This window comes from Bos mutus, chromosome 11, assembly GCF_027580195.1.
Source record: "Bos mutus isolate GX-2022 chromosome 11, NWIPB_WYAK_1.1, whole genome shotgun sequence".
NCBI classification, from domain to species: domain Eukaryota; kingdom Metazoa; phylum Chordata; class Mammalia; order Artiodactyla; family Bovidae; genus Bos; species Bos mutus.
The window spans coordinates 106,064,051-106,089,453 of record NC_091627.1 but is presented as its reverse complement, the minus strand read 5'-3'; the positions used below and the strand labels follow the sequence as shown (position 1 = coordinate 106,089,453).

Genomic DNA, 25,403 nt, shown 5'->3' with positions numbered 1-25,403 from the left:
TGTCTCATCTACATTCCAATTCACCCTTTTTTCCCCAGAGGATTTTAAAATAAAGAATGACATAACTACACCCTTTGAAAATCTGCACTATTTGTAACTGACTATTCGAGTACATCCTGAGTACTTTTTTGAGCTATCTCTCTTTCAAAGGTTCAGTGATGAAATTCACTGTATCTTTACTTTTCTGGCCACCAGCCCCCCACCCCACCTTTTTTTTTTTTTACCAGGCACACTGCGAGGCATAAGGGATCTTAGTTCCCTAACCAGGGATCAAACCTGTGCCCCCTGTACCGGAAGCACAGAGTCTTAACCACTGGAAGGGAAGTCCCTCTGTATAGACAGCACACTCTATCTTTCAGCAGTCTGGGGCACACGTCTAAAGATGCCCAACTGAATGCTCGGCCAGCGTCCCACGTCCCACTGTGTAAACTGGGACGGTGCCTCCCACGGTCACATGAAGCTCTTTGTAAAAGGCTGCAGGCGCCATCCACCCTACACTACTCATCTGACTCCTGTGGCCAAACTTTCTTTTCTTTTTTGTTGGGGAAAGAAGAAAGAGGATGGATGAAAAAAAGAGAAATGTGTTTAAAGGACTGGCAGCACCCAACGTCCCCAGTCCAGAATTCTGTACTGCTTTAAGCCAGTCACTGGTAGCTGAACTTTAGGGAATTTTTTTCTCCCCAGGAGGGAAATCAGGGAAAGTCAGCAAGAACACAGAAAGCAAAGACCATACACATGCTATCCTAGTTCAGAGACCTACTTTGACACTCTATTCTTGGCTTCTGTCCTTTTCATCTATACTGCTGCTGCTGGTGCTAAGTCACTTCAGTCGTGTCCGACTCTGTGTGACCCCAGAGAAGGCAGCCCACCAGGCTCCCTGTCCCTGGGATTCTCCAGGCAAGGACACTGGAGTGGGGTGCCATTTCCTTCTGCAGTGCATGAGAGTGAAAAGTGAAAGGGAAGTCGCTCAGTCGTGTCTGACTTCGCGACCCCACGGACTGCAGCCCACCAGGTCCTCCGTCCCTGGGGTTCTCCAGGCGGGAGGACTGGACTGTGGTTTCCCAAACCACTGGAAGAAGGCGGGTAGGGGGGGGTCCCCTCTGCTCTGCTCACAAAGGCTAGGAGGCTCTTGGCTTACACCATGTTCACGGACACAGTCACTACTTACTTGATAGCCCAGTGCTGTTGATGTTTTGGTATTCAGCATAAAAAACTGCTTTTTCAAGCATTCCCAGGAAAATAACAGCTGCAATCCAGAACTGGATTCTTAATATATCTTTCCAGTAACAGGCAGACCACATCAGCCACAGAACACCATATAGGATATAAACAATACACATCACCATGTAGAACTGTGGGAGGAGAAGCAATTTTAGTCAGTTAAGCCTTCTGATCATTTGAAATTGAGATGTCTAGGAAACACAAAAGACCCTGAATAGCCAAGGAAAAGAAAACGAGCTGGAGAAATCAGGCTCCCTAACTTGACACTGCACCACAAGGTTACAAGGAAAACAGCATGGCACTGACACAAGGTGAGCACTGGCATCTCTACATTCAGGTTTGCAACCCTCTATCTCCCAGTCACCGTGAAACCAGAAAGAGAGGGTATGTCAGTGCTAGCTGCTAAGGAATCACTGCCACTGGTCTCTTAAGTTTTTTTGAATATTCTAATTAGGATACAAAACTCATTTTTAAAAAAAGGAAAAAAATGATCAGAGATACTCACAATCATTAGAGGCCAATCTGATGCAGAGATATATCCATAAGGTCCCAACATAGAAAGAGAAACTGGAGAAGGCAGGATGGGGATAAAGAAATTAAGGTATTAAAATTAATAGGTTTTTCTTAAGTTTTTCAATGTAACCTCATTCGAAGGCTCCAAGAATATAAACCAAGTGAACAAATGCTAAATTTTTACCTAGCACACACAAAGTACTGGATAATTACTAGTTGTTTGATTATGTAACCTTATCCAGGTATCTTTACTTATAGAAACGGTGTTATACAGCTTGGGCTAAGTTGGCTCTTATGCAGACAGCAAAGTAGTCCTGGTCGGAGACTGGCCCTAGCTGAGTCCCTGACCTCACTGACGACTTTGTCTTTCGTAATGTAACTTGGACAAATTACTGAACTCCAGATTCTAGTTTGGGTTGCTGTCTGAGACAGCAGTGACAGAGTGGCAGATACAGTACAAGACTTGCAGGGCTCAGCAACTACTACCGCACCATTTACTATTCAGCAGAAACTTAAAACTGCCTACTGGTATCAAAGAAAGGAGGCGGGGAGCAGGATGGCAGCGGGGCCCCTGCCCCCTGTGTGGCATGGTCTGGCCCATTACAGCACCTCCAGGAGGAAGCCCTGCTTCACATTCTCCAGAGCAGCCTCTTTACCAGCTTCAGTGGGAAGAACAGCTCTGGGTCTCCTCTGCAGCCATGCCTGTCTCATCTCATTGCTTTCTCCCTCCCCTTGGGACTGGGTGCCCCTCAGAGACAGACTGTGGCTTCACTTCTGCGTCCCAGTGGGTGAATCAGGGCAGTTTGCAAACTCCCAGGATGCTCACATGCTGTTTGGCTGCTGTCAGCCCAGCAGATGCCCAGCCTAGAAAGTGAGCAACAAGGCAACTCCAGGACCTATGAGAGCGTTTGCTCCCTTGAAAACTGCGTGATGCACGCCTGGGCTCACACTCGGCACCAGGAGCCACGGCTTTCCGTGACAGAGGGTCTACCTCACTGGGCAGGCAGGGGAGCTCAGGGCACACGAGCCATGGCTGCCAGGGGCGCTGCTTCTACTCCTCGGCTACAATCACATGTTTTTTGTTTCTTTTTTCAACTTTTTAAAGAACAAATTTTTAAACCCCCAATGATGGCCTTTTTCAAGAAACAGAATATAATCTATTTCAACTACAATTAGGGTGTTGCCCACCCATTTCTACACGCTAAAAATTTTTTTATTTTAATCTGGAGAATTTTGTAGCCCTCCATGAAGTTAAAACTTTTTAAAATTTAGCTTAAATTAATTTTAAATTTCTAGTCTGTTAAAAAAAATAAATATTAGAGTTAAGATAAGCATAAAGTTTTAAGTCCCAGAAATAAACAGATTATTCATTTTTGTGATTAAAGAAATTTCTTTTTGAATAATGTATTTTAACAGAGAATGTAGATTTGAGTTAATGACAAAAATACAGAATACAGTAAAAACAGACTGTAAACATGTATACTATTTAACTATACCGTTCAAATTCCAGCTTGCATCTGTTTTTTCTGTTTTAACAGAAACAATAAAGATATGAAATCCATCTCTTTGTGTTTTGGCTACAACATCCTGAAACGGGAAAAAAAATCCTTTGAGTTATTTTTTTAAATTGCTTTTGTAAGATATAGCTAAACAACTGTTTACCACGCTTTGAATCAACCGTTAAGAATCGAACTGGGGGGACTTCCTGGTGGTCCAGTGGTTAAGAATCCACCTTCCAATGCAGGGTATACGGGTTTGATCCCTGGTCGGGGAACTAAGATGCCACATGCCAGGGGGCAACCATGCCTATGTGCTGCAACTACTGAGTCTGTGCACTTCAGAGCCTGTGCTCCGCAACAAGAGAAGCCTAAGTGCCACGACTAGAGAAAGGCTGCGTGCTGCAGCAAAGAACCCTGGCACCGCAAGGCAGACCCAATGCAGCTTAAAAAAAAAACGAATTGGACTCCTTAAACACACACACACACAGAGGCGGGCTGTAGAAGGATAGTGGGGAGCAGAAGGATTTTCTCCATTTTTTTTTTTTTACCACCATCCTTCCAGACCCAAAGGATGGAGGAGGGAAAAAGCCTTTTCCACTTGCCAATATTTTCTACTTCTTGTATTTCTACAGGTTTCCTCCTAAAGTTACCATTCTATATTTAGTATTACCTTTCAAATAGTTTTTCTAATATCATCAAGCATTTGGTTGTTAAATGTGTGTGTTTTAAAATTAAACAGGGGAAGAAAGATGTCATATAACATGATTGGAAATGACTCAAATACAGTATATAGGCTAAAACAGGGGTCCTCAACCCCCCCCAGGCCACAGAGCAGTAGCAGTCCTGGGCTGTTAGGACTGGGCCACACAGTAGGAGGTGGGCAGTGGGTGAGCGAGCAAAGCCTTCTGTACTTACAGCTGTTCCCCATCGCTGACATTACTGCCTGAGCTCTGACTGGCAGATCAGTGGTGGCATGTAAGTGCAATGTCCTTGGGTCATCCTGAAACCACCCCCCACCCCAGGTCCGTGGGCAAACTGTCTTCCACGAAACCAGTCCCTGGTAGCAAAAAGCTCAGGGACTGCTGGGCTAAACTTAGATTCCTTCAGGTACTCTGTCGCTAGAGTTCAGACCCACTGAGAAGCTGAACCCGCCTGCCTGGGAACTGCCTGGGACCTCCAACGCCCCCATGTGGTTGGACCAAACTTCTCACACGCCTCCTTCCTGAGTATTTCCTATTCTTCCCTGTCATTTCCTCCTCCTCCACCTGTGACAGCATGTGTACAAAGCAAAGAGTTGGCTCAGCACCACTCTCAGCACCACTGCATGCTGAATGCCTTTCCACTATCAGACTATTCCGTAAGATGGTTGAAGAAGACCATAAAAGCAGAGAGTCCAGTCTAAAAGCAAACATCAAGCTCTCCTAAATCTGCTTTCGGCCCCTACACTCAACTCTCTGTAACCCTCTCAACCTCTTAGTCTTCTGACTTTTAGTGAAGTGAAAGTGAAGTCGCTCAGTCGTGTCCGACTCTTTGCAACCCCATGGACCGTAGCCTACCAGGCTCCTCTGTCCATGGGATTTTCCAGGCAAGAGTACTGGAGTGGATGCCATTTCCTTCTCCAGCGGATCTTCCCGACCCAGGAATCGAACCCAGGTCTCCCACATTGTAGACAGACGCTTTACCGTCTGAGCCACCAGGGCAGTCTTTTAGTAAGTGACTTTTAGTAATTCCCCCCAATTCTAAATTTTCCCTCCACCTGGTGCTACATCGTAGTTTCTATTTCTTTATTTCCCTAAAGTCGATACCGACTAGCCCACTGCTACGTTGTCTAAGGCATGTGACAGTGTGATTTTATTTTTTAAAGTAAAAGAAGACTACACAGAAGTTACCCTTAAATTATGGCTTTAAAGAGATTTTTTAAACAAAGAAACAAGTATGTACAAAATTCACACAGACATATGTAAGAATATACACTGTTTTAAATTACACTTCTTTTTTTCTTTCCTAATTCTACTCACCCTACTTAAGATCATGAGTATCTATCCATCAGCAGATTCTGCTCAGTCTTACTCTAACTTGTATATATTTGATTTAAAGGCAAAGAAAGAGACTTACTGTTGATCCTTCCTGGTTTGAGACATTTCCGGTATTTGATATTAATTGTTTATTCTGGAAAAAAGAGCAAAATAATTCCATTTTATACTGTTGCATTTCCACAAGGAAAAATAGTTCTAACAAACTGAGGGGGGGAAAAAAAAGCTGTTACAAAAAAAGTAAAGATTTGAAGGCAGAACACCAGAGAACAAATCTCACTGTACCCTAAACACTCGTAACAAAATCCTACACTTGAAAAATTACTTCCTTCTTCAGGGCAGTGGTTTCCATTGGCAGGGAGGATGTTAGGAACCCAAAGGGGATTCAAAGTGCTCAGATGGTCTATACTTGATCTGGGTCTATGGGGGTGGGTTCGGGTTGTGAAAATTCATTAAGCCCTACACTTCTGATACGCATGCTTTATTTTATGTTTATTATACTTCAACACAAATTTTTAAAAGAACCCTTTGAAAAAAAAGTTTTTTTAGATTTTTAAAAAAATATTTATCTGGCTGCGCCAGGTCTTAGCTGCAGCGCTGGGATCTTCAGGCACCCAGGGTCTCAGCTACGGCATGGGGGATCTAGTTCCCTGACCGAGGATTGAACTCAGGTCCCCTATCAAGAGCACCCAGTATTAGCCTCTGGACCACCACAGAAGTCCCCAAAATTTTTATTAAAGACATTTTCATTTTCAGTTCAGAATTTATAGAACAAAAGAAATCAGTTAAAATGACCCACAGCCTCACTACCCAGGGATGATCACTATTAGCATTATAGAGTCCAGTCTTCCAGGTTTAGTAGGAGAAAGTGCACAGAGGACAGTTTTCAAGTGTGTTAAATGCTGGTAAGCTGACAGACCTCCAGTAAGAGCAACGGACGTGGGGTCTAACACCAGGGAGGTCACTGACCATCCTGACTAGAGCCATTCTGATGGGGTGAGGGCGGCCAAGGCCCGCCTGGGGTGGGCAGAAGAGAGGGAGGCGGTGACAGCAGACCACGAAAGGCTGATAAAAGGGTCCTCTTCCAAGGACGCTGCTGCGCCGGGTACAAAGGCGTGAAACAGTGGCGCCAGTATCCCACTTACTATGTACTGCCACGCACGCCAAAGAACCGAACCTAAAAACTGATGAATTAAGACCTTTCTTTATCACAATACTGGTGGCACAGAAGTTAAATTGATACTTATATTCACCGGGAAACAAATACATCTGATCTCAACACGGCGAGACAGATACGCACATTCAGTGGGGGAAACAGCTGTAAATCACCACTGCACTCTACATTTTCATTTTTTGTTGTCCAGCATTCACTGTTCTTGAAATAATGGCCACAAAAGTCTTCAGTGACGGGAAGTTCATGTTTCTGTGACAGCTCCTACACAAGGTAAAGTTCTACGTCATAATTTATTTTCGCTTAATATCTAAACAATACCAAAAATTTACTTTGTTTGGAACACTTGAGACATTCAGTAGAACAAAATACCAAGAAGAAAAAAAGCTCTGCATAAAATTCTGTGTATAACACTTTGTCCTGGGATTGCTTTCATTCTACTCCACGTAGAAAGGGTTTGAGAGAGAGAAGCAGTATTCAGTTACAAGGAAAGATAAACCAAATACATAGTAACATAAAGCACAGACGGCAAAACCCCAGTGACTGCGGGGGACTTTCACTCACACATCAACTAACAACGCGGTTCCAGGCTCCTGGAGGATGAATAAAACCAGGCTCCCAGTGGCAGCTCCCGGGCACCAAGAAAAGATTAAGAGGCTTTCAATGGCCAAACGGAAGGCCATGGACTTGAGTTTAAACAAACTCTGGGAGATGGTGAAGGACAGGGAGGCCTGGTGTGCTGCAGTCCACGGGGCCACAGAGAGTCGGATACAACGGAGCGACTGAAAAACAACAACTGGCCACATATGGGACAATTTGAGCAAAATACATAAAAACAGTAAGAGATTATAACCCACCCAACAAACTAAAAATCAGTGAGTCCATCTTGATAAAGGAGAAGGGAGAGTGCATTCTCATAGCAGGGTGCTAGTAAATGTGGAAGAAAGCAGGGAATTAGAGAATCACCATTTAGCAATCATCATGTGTGCGAGAGCTAAGTCAATTCGGTCATGTCTGACTCTTTGCGACCCTATGAACTGGAGCCCACCAGACTCCCCTGTCCATGGGGTTCTCCAGGCAAGAATACTGGCCTGGGTTGCCCTTCCCTTCTGCAGTGGATCCTCCCGACCCAGGGTTCGAACCCGCATCTCCTACATCTGTCTGCGCTGTCAAGTGGCTCCTTACTTGCTAGCGCCACCTGGGGCGCCCCAGCAGTCATCACTAACAACTAATTACTCAGGCAAGGACCAAAGAGCATTAAAACAGGACTGATGGAAAACAGGATATTTACACATGAATACAAAAGTGTTTCTTCACAAATTATTGTTAACAACAGAGAGAAAAGTAGCAGCTTTACAGTGGAAAATGGACAGAAACTTCCCTAACTGACTGAGCAAATTAACATCATCAAAAATGGGGCAAAACAGTGTATTTTCTAGTGCGTGCATGCTGTCGCTTCAGCAGTGTCCGACTCTCTGTGACCCCATGGACTGGAGCCTGCCAGGCTCCTCTATCCATGAGCTTCTCCAGGCAAGAATACTAGAGCGGGCTACCATTTCCTTCTCCAGGGTATGGTATGTCTGACAAAAACATAACCTGAATTTATTCATGAGAAAATTTAAGAAACACTCAAATTGAGGGACATCTTATAAAAATAAATCAATTGTATGTATCGGTGTCATGTCATGAATGACAGCCGACCACCCCACGCCCCCCAAAAAAAATCATGCAGAAATACAATGTGATCCTGGATTGGATTCTGTATAAAAAAAATAAAGAAAGAAAAGCTGCTAAAAAGGACGTTCTTGAGACACTGGCAAAATCTGAATAAGATTTATCAGCTAATAGGGTAGTATCAACATTAAATATCCTAAATCTGATGTCCTATGCAATCTAAGTGAATATTTTTGTGATTTCCTCAGGAAGCACACACTGACCTCGCCTGGACTCTGTTTCCTCCTCTCACGCTCTCCCGTCTCCCTCCTCACCTCTTGATGAGATCTACTCATACTCATGAAATCTGCTCATCTGCACTAAAGCCCTAGGTTCCCTGCTACTCATTTTCTGGATGAATGAAATTTTTACATTTCTTCTTTAAATTAAGTTTATTTTTATTTATGTATGATTCACAAGCCCTTTATCAATGGTTCCTATAACTGATTTAAATAATAACTAATGTTTTTCATAGATACAAGGAAACTGATAGACTTGTATTCTCAGAAAGCATATATTTTGACATAATTAAAGCATTTATTGTTAAGTCCCAAAATAAATCTGTGGCACTTCTACAAGTACAGTCTCTATTTCTAGACTCCTCACTTAATGAGCAAATAAATCTTTATACTCTGTAATTTTTCCTTCATAGCTTTACACTCATTTAAAATTTGCATTTTACTTACTTCCAACTCAGAATAGTCATTGTGACAGGTATGATGCTCCAAATGCCACTCTATGGTAAACTTCACAGGCCTGGGACAACTGAATGACTTAACTGTTTAGAAAAAGAAAGTCTCATTTTGTAGTAACAATATTGTAAACAATATTATATACCCCAATTTAAATTTCAGGTTTCAAGAATTCAATTTAAACTAGGCTACCTTAAGGAAACAATGAGTAAAATATTACCTAATTCCTCCAAAAAGTCGCCACAAAATGAGACAGATAAGTTCATTACATTATCACAGTGAACCAAATGTTGCTATAAGACTAGTCATTTCATCTATATGTTAAGTCCAGTGTTAAAATAAACAGAGTACCCAGATATGCTCAGTCACTGTTTATTTCACTCTGAAACGCTCTCTTCACTGACTTATCCACCCAAAAAGTACCGAGTAAGTAGCCCTTGTGTGCCAGGAAGGGACATAGTGGTAAACTAGAATAATCCCTGGATGCTTGACTAAAGAGGAATTAGGGGAAAGGAGAGTTAACAGGCACCTTTGATGGAGGAAGGGGCTGAGAAGAAGGGATCACGCGAGCCCTGGGCAAGGTGCCTAACACAGTCAGGTGGGCATGAAGAATGGGGCCCCAGCTGGCTCACGAGCAAAGAACAGAAGTCCGCCCAGGGAAGAGGGGGGTGGACAGACAGGACAAGCAGAGGCCCAGCAGGCGGAGGGCAGCAGCAGTGTGGCCGCCTGAGGCAGTTTGCTAAGGAGTATGGGGTCACCCAAGGGAAAGCCTGATGTCAGTCCACCAAACAGCACAGGCACACATCCAAGGGACCAGTGCTTAACTCTGCGGGCACTAAAACTTCACTCTGTGAGAACTCAGAGATGCTGTCTCCTTTTTCGCACTACAGCTGCTGCTGCTGCTGCTAAGTCGCTTCAGTCGTGTCCGACTCTGTGCGACCCCACAGACGGCAGCCCACCAGGCTCCGCCGTCCCTGGGCTTCTCCAGGCAAGAACACTGGAGTGGGTTGCCATTTCCTTCTCCAATGCAGGAAAGTGAAAAGTGAAAGTGACGTCGCTCAGTCGTGTCCGACTCCTTGAGACCCCATGGACTGCAGCCCACCAGGCTCCTCCGTCCATGGGATTTTCCAGGCAAGAGTACTGAAGTGGGGTGCCATTGCCTTCTCCTACACATGTATAAACCCAAATGCCCAATTGCTCACTTAAAATAAATAGTAACTATAAAGTACACATGTAACGATCAATTAGCTCTCTTCAACAAGCCTTCCTGGACGCCCAGTGTGATGCAGAGGTTGCCTGGCGAGCATGGCAGAACAGGAGGCTCAGGTACATCCACCCCTGCCAGCCACCTGTCAGAGCCTTGGTCACAGCTCAAGAAAGACCTCTCGCCCGCCAGCGCTGAGGCACTGCCAGCTTTCACCCGACTAAACTCTCATTTTAAACAAAATGCTTTTGTTCCTAACTCCCTCCTGCTGCCTCACTCTTTCTCCCTTTAGATATGTTAATACTAAACTGTGATCTACTTCAAGCCTGATCTCAGACATTTACACTGTGTTGCATGCTTGCTCAGTCATGTCAGACTCTTTGCGACCCCACGGACTGTAGCCCACCAGGCTCCCCTGCCCATGGGATTCTGCAGGCAAGAATACTGGAGTGGGTTGCCATTTCCTTCTCCAGGGGATCTTCCCGAACCAGGAACTGAACCCGTGTTTCCTGTGTCTCCTGCACTGCAGGCGATTCTTTACCACTTGAGCCATAAAAACCATATTATCTGTTTCACTGGTCCATATAAACTTTTACTCCCCCACAGAGTTTTTTTGTCTGCCCCAGTGTTTAAAATCTTGTCTAGACACCGTGACATGAATTTATTAAAGCACTGAGATGCCAAAATCTTTTCCTCACCACCTTGGGCTTTGATTTCTTCTTACCAAGTTCTTATCACCGACTGAAGATCTATGATCTCAGGGAGCTGCTTTAACCCGCCTCTGCTTTCTAGCTAATGACTCGCCTACTTCCATCAGCAGAGACCACACAGCGCACAACAGCCCAACAGATGATCAGAGGATGCATGAGAGAGAAAATGGGCATGGCTGTGGAGGCCATGAAGCCCAACTGCTCTATCCAACCAAAAAAACTACTCCTGATCCCCAAACTTTAGCCCTGGCAACCAACTGACCTAGCCAACTTACTGGAAACACCAAGAGGAGTGAGGGCACAGTAAACCCACTATGTTTACCATGAAACACTGAGATTAAGTGTAAACCCACTTGTTGTTGTTATTTACTCGCTAAGTTGTGTCCAACTCTTTGCAACTCCATGGACTATGGCCCACCAGGCTCCTCTGTCCATGGGATTCTCCAGGCAAGAATACTGGAGTGGGGTGCCATTTCCACCTCCAGGGGATCTTCACGACCCAGGGATTGAAGCCGCATCTCCTGCATTGATAGGCGGGTTTTTCACTGCTGAGCCACTAGGGAAGCCTGAAAACCCACTAAATATACTGAAAACCTCTCCCTCTATGACTTGTCAGTCATGACATATCGGTATTTACACAGACAAGAGTCCCGAGCAGTATTTTCGCTTTCATAAGCCCTAAAATTGTATGCAGGTCAGGAAGCAACATTTAGAACTGGACATGGAACAACAGACTGGTTCCAAATAGGAAAAGGAGTACGTCAGGGCTGTATATTGTCACCCTGCTTATTTAACTTATATGCAGAGTACATCATGAGAAACGCTGGACTGGAAGAAACACAAGCTGGAATCAAGATTGCCAGGAGAAATATCAATAACCTCAGATATGCAGATGACACCACCCTTATGGCAGAAAGTGAAGAGGAACTCAAAAGCCTCTTGATGAAAGTGAAAGTGGAGAGTGAAAAAGTTGGCTTAAAGCTCAACATTCAGAAAACGAAGATCATGGCATCCGGTCCCATCACTTCATGGGAAATAGATAGGGAAACAGTGGAAACAGTGTGAGACTTTATTTTGGGGGCTCCAAAATCACTGCAGATGGTGACTGCAGCCATGAAATCAAAAGACACTTACTCCTTGGAAGGAAAGTTATGACCAACCTAGATAGCATATTCAAAAGCAGAGACATCACTTTGCCAACAAAGGTCCATCTAGTCAAGGCTATGGTTTTTCCAGTGGTCATGTATGGATGTGAGAGTTGGACTGTGAAGAAGGCGGAGCGCCGAAGAATTGATGCTTTTGAACTGTGGTGCTGGAGAAGACTCTTGAGAGTCCCTTGGACTGCAAGGAGATCCAACCAGTCCATTCTGAAGGAGATCAGCCCTGGGATTTCTTTGGAAGGAATGATGCTAAAGCTGAAACTCCAGTACTTTGGCCACCTCATGTGAAGAGTTGACTTATCGGAAAAGACTCTGATGCTGGGAGGGATTGGGGGCAGGAGGAGAAGGGGACGACAGAGGATGAGATGGCTGGATGGCATCACTGACTTGATGGCCGTGAGTCTGAGTGAACTCCGGGAGTTGGTGATGGACAGGGAGGCCTGGCGTGCTGCGATTCATGGGGTCGCAAAGAGTCAGACACGACTGAGCGACTGAACTGAACTGAACTGAACCCCTAAAATCCTAATTAAAATATCAGTGTCTAATAATTTTTATTTCATACTACAATCGTGTATATTTAGACAGATTTCAGAGGCACAAAGGTTTCATCACAATCATGGCATTTCCTATATCCATAAAAAGAATTTATTGTACTTTAAAACGGATTCAAAGTCAAATTTCACAGAAGTGAAATACTGTTTTGCTGAAGATTCCTTTATTAGGCTTTAACTATAACTTTTAAATAATGATTCATATTACATTTTCTGAGACAAGATTAGAAAAATCCATTCTTGAAAATAACTACAATTTGACTGGATCAAGAGACTTTTAAAATGTTATAATCACCTAAAAACATCTGCCTAGTTTAAAATACATAATATTATAATGTGTCATGTTAGTTTATATTATGCTAACATATTAGATTATATGTTGCTTACTTATAATTTATTGTTACTTCAGTATTACATTAGCTTATTATACTTACCAGAAAACTTGATCTCAGTAGAGTTAAACATAATTTTCCTAAATATCAAAGGTCCTGATTTCTGTAATGAGAAACAAAGAAATATAGAAAGATCTTGTTAGGGACTTCCCTCGTGGTCCAGTGGCTAGCATTCCCTGCTCCTCAAGCAGGGGGCCAGGTGTGATCCCTGATCAGAAAGCTAGATCCCACATCTAACTAGTAACTAGCTAACTAACCAGAGCTAATACCCGGTGCAGCCAAATTAAGAAATAAATATACTGGACTTCCCTGGTGGTAAGTGGATAAGAATCAGCTGCTAATGCAGGAGACCTGGGTTTGATCCCTGATCTGGGAAGACTGCATATGCCGCAGAACAACTAGGCCCGGGTGCCATGAATGCCCACTTGCCCAGAGCCCGCACTCTGCCACGGGAGAAGCCCCCGCAATGAGAAGCCCACGCACTGCAACTGGAGTAGCCCCTGCTCGCTGCAACTGGAGAAAACCCTCGCGCAGCAACGAAGATTCACCGCAACCAAAATATATATATACACGTGTATTTTTAAAAACTAATAAAGAAAAATCTTGTTAAAAACATTTCTCTCTACTATTTAAAAGTACTGTTGTATTCTGGAAAATAAACACCAAAGAACTGACGTTTTTGAATTGTGGTGCTGGAGAATATTCTTGAGAGTCCCTTGGACTGCAAGATTGAACCATGAATCCTAAAGGAAATCAACCCTGAATATTCACTGGGAGGACTGATGCTAAAGCTGAAGCTCCAATCCTTTGGCCCCCTGATGCGAAGAGCCAATTCACTGGAAAAGACCCTGATGTTGGGAAAGATTGAAGGCAAAAGAAGAAGGGGACGACAAAGGATGAGATGGTTGGATGGCATCACTGACTCAGTGGACATGAATTTGAGCAAACTCTGGGAGATGGTGAAGCCTGGTGTGCTGTGGTCCAAGGGGTCACAAAGAGTCAGACACGACTTAGCGACTGAACAACAACAACAATCCTTTCACTCCTCCCTATGACCAAATCAATTATTATTATTTTTCTTAATGTAAATCTTGGACTTCCCTGGTGGCCCAATGGTTAAGACAACATGCTTCCAATGCAGAGGGCACAGGTTTGATCCCTGGTTGAGGGAACTAAGATCCCACATGGTGTGTGGTCAAAAGAGAAAAAACAAAGCAACTCATAGATCTGGTCCCATCACTGCCTGGCTCAGAGCCTTGTCCCAAGTAATCTACTCCCTGCAGCGGACGTGAGGCCCCCCGCAAGGCTCACAGCCTGAGGCCAGCAGCACACAGGGGCCGAGGGAGGGCTGCGTGTCTTGCGCCTGCGCCTGCTCTCCTGGCATCAACATAAACGCGCCTTTGATAAAACAGCTGACCCTCTCTCTGAGCTGTGGCTTACCACCCTCTCTGTGTGCACGCTCAGTCATGTCTGACTCTTTGACACTCCACGGACTATAGCCACCAGGCTCCTCTGTCTCTGGGATTTCCCAGGTAATAAGGAAGCAGATTGCAATTTCCTTCTTCAAGGGATCTTCCCAATCCAGGGATTGAACCTGCGTCTCTTGCATCTCCTGTACTGGCAGGCAGATTCTTTACCGCTGCACTATACCACAGACTGTCTTTTTACAACAGACCAAATCTCCCTGTGGCTCACAGGGCCCGGTGTAACCAAGGCCTGGTCATCAAAAACATAATACTCCTTCCAGCCCTCAGGACCTTAGTGGTCAACCTGAAAACTTACCTGAAAATTTACTCTTCCTCTAGTTATTTCCTTCTGACCCCTGACAGCCCAGCTCAACATCCCCTTCCTCAGGGCATCTTCCACCAGGGCCCACACCAGGCCGGCCCTCCCTTGCAAGGTTCATAGGACCCATTCGTTGCATCCCTCACCACAAGCACAATGAAACCTTGTACTAGCTAGTTATTTCATGTCGCCCTCAGTCAGCTCAGTCGCTCAGTTGTGTCCGACTCTGTGTGACCCCGTGGACTGCAGCACGCCAGGCCTCCCTGTCCATCACCAACTCCTGGAATTTGCTCAAACTCACGTCCACTGAGTTGATGATGCCATCCAGCCATCTCATCCTCTGTCGTCCCCTTCTTCTCCCGCCTTCAATCTTTCCCAGCATCAGGTTCTTCCCATCAGGTAGCCAAAGTACTGGACTTTCAGCTTCAGTATCAGTCCTTCCAATGAATATTCAGGACTAATTTCCTTTAGGATTGACTGGTTTGATCCATGTCTGCCCTCACCAAGAATAAAAATTCTGTGAGAAGAGATTAAGTTAAGCGAACAAGTGGTTAGGGATTACAGGAAAACCCTGATAGGAGAAACTGTTCTTTCTCGATAACCCTTTTCCCTCCATGATGGTTTTCTTCAAGATTTTTTTTTAATGCAGATCATTCTTTTTTAAAGTCTTTATTGAATTTGCTACAAGATTGCTTCTGTTTTATGTTTGGGGTTTTTGTCCTTGAGGCATGTAGGATCTTAATTCCCCGACCAGGGATCAAACCTACATCCCCTGCATTAGAAGGTGCACTCTTAACCACTGGACCACCACGGAAATCCCATCCCTCCTCAACAGTTTCAACATCAATAAAACCCTGGTCCAGATCCCTCCTCTGAGCTGCACGTCCACATACCCAATTACCTAAAGGTCACACCCTCTGGGATGTCCAATACTGTCCACATTTGAGTGAGTGAGTGAGTGAAGTCGCTTAGTCGTGTCCGACTCTTTGCGACCCCGTGCACTGTAGCCCAAAAGGCTCCTCCGTCCATGGGATTCTCCAGGCAAGAGTACTGGAGTGGGTTGTCATTTCCTTCTCCAGGGGATCTTCCCGATCCAGGGATCGAACCCAGGTCTTCCACATTGCAGGCAGACGTTTTAACCTATTTCACCTGCACTAAAACAGACGCCTCCCCCTCTGCTCCTCACCAGCTCTCCCTGTGCTGACCAGCTTGGCTGTATGTAGGTTATGCCATCCCCAATCACCCAAGTCATGGTTTCTTTGGGTCTCTCACCTCCATCACCCCATCTCCAAGGCACAGACATTTCTCAGATTTAGCCCTTTCTCTTCATTCCTGCAGGGCTTCCCTGGTGGCTCAGTGATTCAGAATCCACCTGCCAATGCAGGAGACATGGGTTCAGCCCCTGCGTTGGGGAGGTCCCCCGGAGGAGGAAATGGCAACCCACTCCAGTATTCTTGCCTGGGAAATCCCATGGACAGAGGAGCCTAGAAGTCTACAGTCCCTGGGGCCATAAAGAGTCAGCCACGACTGAGTGACAAAGCAAACACCCCCTCCATTCCTGCCACCACTGCCCTGATTCAGGCCTATACTTCTGCAATTAACTGGTACCTCTGCCTCCAGACTGGAGCCTACAATTCATCCTTAGATAACAGCCACCGTGATTAGCAGGTATGTCTAAAACTCTTCCATGGCTTGCCCTCATTCACTCCCAAGTTGCTACTGGTGGCCAACATGTAAATTCAACCTAAAAAATGGGTGGTGTTGGGCCCACAAGGAGCCTTTTAAAACTTTTTCTGAATTAGCTGACACAGTAAAAATATACAGACTTCCCTGGAGGTCCAAAGGTTAAGATTCTGCACTTTCCCTGCAGGGGGTGAGGGTTTGACACCTGATTGGGGAACTAAGATCCCACATGCTGCGTGGTGCGGCCAAAAAAGATAAAAAAATGTGTCGACCGCCCTACAGCATCCACAGCTAGAGCTGAATGGCAAGCGCCCTCTTCAGCAGTGGCACGTCATCTGCAGTTCACAGCATTCCCCACCGGCCCCAAACCTAACTTGCTTCACTCACTGATAGGACTTGCCTCAGCCCCCACAGGTCCTTGAGTTTGAGGCCACGGGCTCAAGGCCAAGCTCAGGGATGGAAGGCTTATGGTGGTCCAATCCCAAGTAACACTCCTGCCTTGTCAGCAGACTCACCAAGAGTTTCTACACGGCTGCTGTTATACTCGCCGCCTCCTTCTTCATCTACGCATCCTTTCAGAGTCAGCCAAGCACCAACTCCAGAAAGTGGGGTTAGGTGATTTCCTCAGTGCTCCAGTAATATCCCAGGAATGCCACCATGTGTGTAATTACTACCCACGAATCTGCTCTCCCTCCACTGTGTGAGCTTCTTGAGAGAGGCGGCTGTGTCTAAAATACATCCTTCCAACAGCAATGGCCAATGTAGTGCATGGCACATGGTAGGCAGGCACTTAAACTGTTGACCTTTACAATCGAAAGAACCATTTCTGGATGAATTTGTAGGACAAATGAAAGAAAGCTACACTTTCCTTTCCAGTTCTGAATAACAAGTTGTGACAAATTAAAATAAAGGAGAGGAAAAAAAAAATCAGCCTACCCTTTGCAAAGAGCTTTATGGATTGTTACTGTGAGAATTTGAAGAAGGCTGAGCGTCAAAGAATTGATGCTTTTGAACTGTGGTGTTGGAGAAGACTCTTGAGAGTCCCTTGGACTGCAAGGAGATCCAACCAGTCCATTCTGAAGGAGATCAGCCCTGGGATTTCTTTGGAAGGTATGATGATAAAGCTGAAACTCCAGTACTTTGGCCACCTCATGCAAAAAGTTGACTCACTGGAAAAGACTCTGATGCTGGGAGGGATTGGGGGCAGGAGGAGAAGGGGACGACAGAGGATGAGATGGCTGGATGGCATCACTGACTCGATGGACGTGAGTTTGAGTGAACTCCGGGAGTTGGTGATGGACAGGAAGGCCTGGCGTGCTGGTGATGGCCAGGGAGGCCTGGCGTGCTGCGATTCATGGGGTCGCAAAGAGTCGGACACAACTGAGCGACTGAATGAGTGACTGTCCTGAATCACATAGGACTAAAGATCACGTGGGGCTTTCCTGCTGGCTCAGTGGTAAAAAATCCACCTGCCAATGCAAGAGACATGGGTTTGATCCCTGGGTCATGAAGATCCCCTGAAGAAGGAAATGACAACCCGCTCCAGTATCCTTGCCTGGGAAACCCCATAGACAGGGGAGCCTAACAGGTTACAGTCCATGGGATCACAGAAGTGTCGGACATGACTCAGCGACTAAACAACAAAAATAAAGATTATATGGGATCCAAAGAAAAATTTTCTTTCTCACGCAAGAAGCAAAGTTATTTTCTCCCCATGGCTTTAGGAATCTCCCTATCCAAAGTGTACTTGGCAAAGATTTGTACAGATATGGTCAAGCACTCTGCAGCCAATTTATTTCCAATTTATTCTTAGTTTATGCTATTGCCCATTCACTACAGAAGCAGCATGAAACCTTAAGTGTGGTTCTCTGTGAAGGAAAGTTACTTAGCTCAAAATAGCCTGGAGTTAAAATTCCCCTCCAGGTCCTCCCCACCATTCTATGCAAAACAAAGAACTCTCTCACCCGAAGAAAAAAAATGGACATTAAGGTTGATTACACCCAGGAGATAACTACTCTGAACAACCGTGGAGAAGAACAGGCCCCCTTAAGACAGTAGCTTTCCACATACATGCCTATACATACTCACTCTTTTCTTGGGTTAGTGCAGCAGCTCACTAATCTGACTGCTGCCCCTTCTCGCCTCATTGAAGGTGATCTGTTCCTGTAAAGTGCCGGTTTTTCTGAACCTCGCCTTCTCTAACTCCCTTACCTTACACTCTGAATTTTGCTTTTTACTGTTCAGAGAAATTCAATAATGGAGATACACAGGCTCTATGATTGGTACACAAAATAGGGCACCAACCCAGGAGAATCCTGGAAGAAATGGTTGCACTGGGTCTTAAAGATTCAGAAAGATACATACTCTAGCCTCTATGTAGCTTTTGTGCTCTGGGAAGAATTTGTAGTCTCCTACACTACTTTCTTTTTCTGATTGAGTAATTCAAAATTAAGTTTTGCCTTTAGAATTCGGACATCCAGACTTCCCAGGTGGTCCAGAGGTTAACAATCTGCCTGCCAATGCAGAGGACATGGGTTGGATACCTGGTCCAGGAAGATCCCATATGCTGCAGGCTCACCACAACTACTGAGGCTCCAGTCCTAAAGACCCTGCTCTACAGCAAGAGAAGCCTCTGCAATGAGAGGCCTGAGCACCTCAACTAGAAGTAGTTCCCACTCACAGCAAACAGAGAAAACCCATACGCAGCAAGGAAGACCCAGCGCAGCCATAAATAAAAATAAATTAATAAAAAGAATTCAGACATCGCTTCTATACATGTGGAAAATATTCATCTCAAACAGAGATGGATGAATCAAATCATCTGACTCTAGAAAAGTCGTAGTAAGGCCTCTTCGATTTCCTGTCCCTCTTTAGCAAATCTTTCCAAAATTCTACCCCGGCATTCCTCCCACAACATGAGACGTGAAACTTCCAGATGTCAAGTTCTCAAATGGCCTGCCCTGGAAAGAAGTGTTTCCACGGGCTCAAGCCTCCGGACTAGCCTTGCAAATGTCCCGCCCCCGCCCCCCAACCACACATACTCCCAGAACTGTGATAGGAGCACGAGAGAAACCCAGAATGAGGGAAAGGGAGTGGCATGACTGTTGCCTGTTCCCTTCTGGAAGAAAGGAAGAAGGAAGAAAAAGGGAGAGAGGGAGGAAGAGAGAGAAAAAGAGGAATAAAGACGCACACGCTTTATAAATGTATGCGGAAACTGAAACACTGTAAAGTCCTTCCTGTGGCTACAAGGGTGTGGCCCTGTGGCTACACCCCGGCACGAGGGGTCAAATCCAAAGATGCCGCTAGGAGTGCCAAGGGGTTCAGGGCTCAGGTCTGAATAAAGAAGGGCCTGATCTAGCCAGAGACTGTCCGAGCAGAGCGAGAGGCCAGGACTACGGGAAAGATGATTTTCACTAACAGGGTTCAGAGGGGAGAGCCGCCCCCCTGCACAGAAGCCTGACTCATCTTCCCCATAGGCTAGATCTGGCCGGAGGAGGGGGCGCTCCCCGCCCACAGCGGACAAAAGGCCCAGGAAACGTATTGGGCGCCCAGAGCAGACTTGACCAGATGAACAAGCCCAGAACTGGCTCCTAGCGGGGGCCAGAGAACCCTGCGGGCCTCAGATGCGCCTCGCCTCGGTCCCGACATTCCGCTTACGTCACTGATCGTCGCGGTCCAGAGCCCGACCTCGGGGACGGCGCCCACAGCCGCTGGGCCGCAGCACAGGAGGCAGAGGGCGAAGCAGAGCAGCGGGCGCCCGGCGGGAAGGCGGCGGCGGGGCGGGAGCCAGACCCCGTCGCGGCAGACGGCAGCCATCTTTACGCGGAAGCCGCACCTGGCGATCCGCCGCACCGCGAGCCCGCACCTGGTGCAGGCCCGCCCCCGGGAGGCGGGTTCGGGCCCAGAAAGTCTGGATGGGACGTGGAGACTGGGCTCAGGGCCAGCTGGGGCGGACAGGGGCGCCAGAGCGTGAAGAGTAGAGGGGGAGGGGCGGGGTAGGGTCGGAGCGTGGAGGTGGGGCCAGGCGGAGAGGCGGGGCCTGGGGGGCGGTGCGGAGGCGGGGCCTGGAGGGAAGGAGAGTAGGGGGGGCCAGAGAGGGAAGAGTTGAGGGGGAGGGGCGGGAGGTGGTCCGAGCGTGGAGGTGGGGCCAGGCGGGGAGCCGGGGCCTGAGAGGAGGCGAGGGGCGGGGCTCAGGGCCGGCCGGGGCGGAGAGTGGCGGGGCGCCAGAGCGTGAAGAGTAGAGGAGGGGCGGGGTGGGGTCTGAGCGTGGAGGTGGGGCCAGGAGGGGAGGCGGGGCCTGGAGGGGAGGCGAGGGGCGGGGCCCGAAGGGTTTGGGCCGCAGTGTGAAAGCTGGGCGGGAGGGGAGGCGGGGCTTTGAACCAGGCTCGTGTGGACCAGGGGGTCAGGAGTGGAAGCGAGGGGCGCGGCTCAGGGCTGGACGGGGCTTAAGGTGGGGCACGAGCTTGGAAAGGAAAAGGGGCGGGGAGGAGGAAGAGGGGTCCAAGTATGAAGGCGGGGCCAGGTAGGGAGGGGAGCCGGCAGAAGAGGCGAGGGGCGGGGCTCAGCGTTGGGCCGGAGTGTGGAAGCGGGTGGGAGGGGAGGTGGGACTCTGAATCTACCTGAGCTGGAGGTGGCTTTAGCTAGAGGCGGAAAGCTCAGGTCCCAGACTCCACGTGGCTGTGGTCAGAGGCTTTTGTTGTTGCTCAGGCGCCCAGTCGTGTCCAGACTTTTTCCTATCCCATGGACTGCAGCACGCCAGGCCTCCCTGTCCCTCATCATCTCCTGGAGTTTGCACAAGTTCATGTTCATTGAATCCATGATGCAATCCAGCCATCTCATCCTCTGACGCCTTCTTCTCGTTCTATCCTCAATCTTTCCCAGCATCAGGGACTTTTCAAATGAGTCGTCTGTTCGCAACATATGACCAAATACTGGAGCTTCAACTTCAGCATCAGTCTTTCTAGTGAATAATCAGGGTTGAGCTCCCTTAAGATTGACTGGTTTGGTCTCCTTGCTGTCCAAGGGGCTTTTGGGAGTCTTCTCCAGCACCATAGTTCGAAGGCATCAATTCTTTGGCGTTGTGCCTTCTTTACAGTCTAGCTCCCACAACCGTATGTGACCATTGGGAAGACCACAGCCTTGACTATACAGACCATTGCTGGCAGAGCAATGTCTCTGCTTTTCAACACACTGTTTAGGTTTGTCATCGCTTTCCTGCCAAGAAACAATCGTCTTCTGATTTCATGGCTGCAGTCACTGTCCGCAGTGATTTTGGAGTCCAAGAAAAGGAAATCTGTCACTACTTCCACCTTTTCCCCTTCTATTTGCAATGCAGTAATGTGGCCAGAATTTGGCAATAAGGAGTTCATGATCTGAGCCACAATGCGGAAACAGTGGGAACAGTGTCAGATTTTATTTTGGGGGGCTCCAAAATCACTGCAGATGGTGACTGCAGCCATGAAATTAAAAGACACTTACTCCTTGGAAGGAAAGTTATGACCAACCTAGATAGCATATTCAAAAGCAGAGACATTACTTTGCCAACAAAGTCCGTCTAGTCAAGGCTATGGTTTTTCCTGTGGCCATGTATGGATGTGAGAGTTGGACTGTGAAGAAGGCTGAGCACTGAAGAATTGATGCTTTTGAACTGTGGTGCTGGAGAAGACTCTTGAGAGTCCCTTGGACTGCAAGGAGATCCAACCAGTCCATTCTGAAGGAGATTAGCCCTGGGATTTCTTTGGAAGGAAAGATGCTAAAGCTGAAACTCCAGTACTTTGGCCACCTCATGCAAAAAGTTGACTCATTGGAAAAGACTCTGATGCTGGGAGGGATTTTGGGCAGGAGGAGAAGGGGACGACAGAGGATGAGATGGCTGGATGGCATCACTGACTCAATGGCCGTGAGTCTGAGTGAACTCCGGGAGTTGGTGATGGACAGGGAGGCCTGGCGTGCTGCGATTCATGGGATCACAAAGAGTCAGACACGACTGAGCAACTGAACTGAACTGAACTGAACTGATGTGGCCAGATGCCATGATCTTAGTTTTTTTAATATTTAGTCTTAAGCCGCCTCTTTCACTCTACTCCTTCACCTTCATCAAGAGGCTCTTTACTTCCTCTTCACTTTCTGCTATCAGAGTGGTATCATCCGCGTATCTGAGGTTGTTGATGTTTCTCCCACCTATGTTGATTCCAGCTTGTAACATCCAGCCTGTCATTTCTCGTGATGTGCTCAGTGTATCGGAGAAGGCAATGGCACCCCACTCCAGTACTCTTGCCTGGAAAAACCCATGGACGGAGGAGGCTGGTGGGTTGCGGTCCATGGGGTCACTACGAGTCGGGCACAACAGATTGACTTAACTTTCACTTTTCACTTTGCTGCATTGGGGAAGGAAATGGCAACCCACTCCAGTGTTCTTGCCTGGAGAATTCCAGGGACGGAGCAGCCTGGTGGGCTTTCGTCTATGGGGTCGCAGAGTAGGACACGACTGAAGCGACTAAACAAACAGGGTGACAGAGGCTCATAGGGTGGAGCTACTAGTTAAAGTTCTCTGTGTGATTCAGTCTTTTAGATCCTTTGCATTTGTTCATACCCCAAGCCCGTCATCTCAGGGGAAACAAATTGTTTTCTAAATTCATGGTGAGCACCTGCAAAGTGCTTTGAGGTCGGGTCAGTTGAACCCAGGGCACTGTATTGTGAGTATATTGTCAGTGGGATAGTTAATAATTTTTAGAATGAATGAAGTTGTCTGGTTACTGTTTAAAGCTCAGAGGGTAAAGCTTTTGTCTGTCTTAATTGTTTACTTCACCAGACATTTTCAACTGTGAAAAGTGAATAAATGTCTTGCTGTCAAAGAGAACTGCAGTTGTTCATTTATTATTAAATGTAAATAATGTCCAGAGGGAGAATGAAATCCTAGTTTAACAATCATTAATGTAAAATACAATCAATTTATAGTCAAGAGGACATGGCCTTATCAGTCACCCTGTGCTGTGCTGTGCTTAGTCGCTTGGTTGTGTCCTATTCTTTGTAACCTTGTGGACTGTAGCCCTCCAGGCTCCTCTATCCATGGGGATTCTCCAGGCAAGAAAACTTGAGTGGGTTGCCATGCCCTCTTCCAGGGAATCTTCCCATCCCAGGGATCAAACCCAGGTCTCCCACATTGCAGGCGAATTCTTTACTGTCTGAGCCACCAGGCACCGATCCATCACCCCAGTCACTTATTTAGCCGGTAATTATTGAGAGCCTGCAGTGCAGTATGTGTGTGCTCAGTGATATCAGACTCTTTGCGACCCCACAGACTGAAGCCCACCAAGTACCTTTGTCCATGGGATTTTCCAGGCAAGAATAATGGAATGGGTTGCGGTTTCCTCTTCCAAAGGATTTTCCTGACCCAGGGTTCGAACCTACGTCTCCTGTGTCTCCTGCATTGGCAAGTGGATTCTTTACCGCTGAGCCACCTGAAAACTGTATTGAGAGCCTAATGCATAATAAAGACTGCACGTGCATTCCATCTGTGCCTTTCCCAGCAAGTAGTTGATATCATTGCTATGTGGATGGAAATAATAGCCTATGCCAAGGGCCTGGAGGAACAGAAAGACCTACCAGATGACTAGTTATTGGTGTGAGATAGACAATGGGAAGACTGGGAATATTTAAACAATAGTAGAAAATCAGGGTCCTACTAAGCAGTTTAGTCTGACATCAGAGAGGCAGTAAGGGTTCTTAAGCAAGGAGGATGAAGTGACCCGATCATTTTGGTTGTCCTATGGAAACTGTGTTAAGGAGGGCAATGAGATGATTAGCTAAGAATACATCAATGCTTTGTATGACCAGTGAAGAATAAATTACAGTAATTCAGAGGTGATGGTCTCAACCACAGAAGCTTCAATGAGAATGGGGATTTGGATGGATTCCACAGATACGGGAGATGGAGATTTAAAAAAAAAAAAAACCTTGGTGATTGGTTAGATATCGGAGCTTAGGAAGGAGAGGAGTTAAGGCAGGAACCAAGGTTCCTGGCTGGAATAAGTGAGTTGTGGAACATCTGGAGGAGAAGAAAAGTTAGGAGATCTAGGACCAGAGGGCTCCACAAAGGGATAATTCATTCAGGCAACTGTACATTGGGGAAAGAGGGATACCCAAACAATTCAAGGAATATTGGACAGAGTCTGAGTTGATGTTGGCTCCCTATTGGAATGGGAGGCCTAAGGGGCCAGGTAATAAAGAGAGTCTGGGTCCATAGTTCGATCCATTGGGTCCACAGACCCACATCTGGTAATTTTCCTGGTTCCAGCTAGTATAATTGGAATACGCATAGTTGATAGCTAACACTGGTCCTTGGTGTCCAGGAGAAGAGCTGTTTTAATGGAGATGGCTAAGTAGAAGCCTCTGAATCTGCCCCGCTGACCAAACCATCTTATCTCCTAGGGGGGATGGCAGAAAATCAGTGCTGCATTTAAAAGATGCAGTGCTGGTGGTTACCATCATATCACCATTTAATGCCTCTTCCATTGCAGGTGCTCCCGTTATCATTATTAATGAAGGAAACTTTATGTCCTTTTCCACTGATCCACTCACATGCTTCTATCCCAGACCTTCTTCTCTCACATCTGATCTTTTTCCTCTCGATTCCTGACCAGCCGGCCAAGCCATTAACCACTGCCCACAAGTCCATGTATGTTTCAACTTCAGACAACTCTTTCTATGAAAAGTGAATAACCAGATGCATTGCTTAAAGCCGCTATCCTCATGCCCCACCCTGGAGACGTGGACAGGATTTCATCCTCGGCCTTGTCTTTCAAGGCCACTCTAAGTAAGAGGAAAATGCAGCTGCACATGAAAAGATGCTCAACATAACTAAACATCAGGGAAATGCGAGTTAAAACCACAAGATATCACCTCACACCTATTTTAATGTCTATTATCAATATTAAATAAATAATAATACACAAATGATTAAATAAATAGGAGAGAAAAAAACCTCTTCCTTACTGTAAGACACCAACAAATAAATAAAGAATTAATGGAGTTAGAAAATTATCATTTGCTAACTGTCGTACTTGATTATTTGGCA

At 46.4% G+C, this 25,403-nt stretch overlaps 1 protein-coding gene across 4 annotated transcripts in view; it reads right to left on the bottom strand.

The window, feature by feature from the left end:
* TMEM87B (transmembrane protein 87B) overlaps window positions 1–20,322 on the bottom strand; it is a 50,944-nt gene extending 30,622 nt beyond the window's left edge. For 2 of the 4 annotated variants that reach the window (XM_070380062.1, XM_070380063.1), the window contains exons 1-8: window positions 19,985–20,322; window positions 12,902–12,962; window positions 8,837–8,928; window positions 6,567–6,701; window positions 5,349–5,402; window positions 3,231–3,321; window positions 1,727–1,788; window positions 1,169–1,352 (exon numbers count right to left, since the gene is read on the bottom strand). In XM_070380062.1, coding sequence (XP_070236163.1) covers window positions 1,169–1,352; window positions 1,727–1,788; window positions 3,231–3,321; window positions 5,349–5,402; window positions 6,567–6,701; window positions 8,837–8,928; window positions 12,902–12,962; window positions 19,985–20,143 — 838 coding nt within the window. In that variant the 5' untranslated portion in view covers window positions 20,144–20,322. Of the gene's footprint in view, window positions 1–1,168; window positions 1,353–1,726; window positions 1,789–3,230; window positions 3,322–5,348; window positions 5,403–6,566; window positions 6,702–8,836; window positions 8,929–12,901; window positions 12,963–14,945; window positions 15,162–15,916; window positions 15,983–19,984 lie in introns of those variants that run through there. The other 2 variants (XM_070380064.1, XM_070380065.1) reach the window with 2 other exon arrangements.
* Window positions 20,323–25,403: the final 5,081 nt, after the last annotated feature.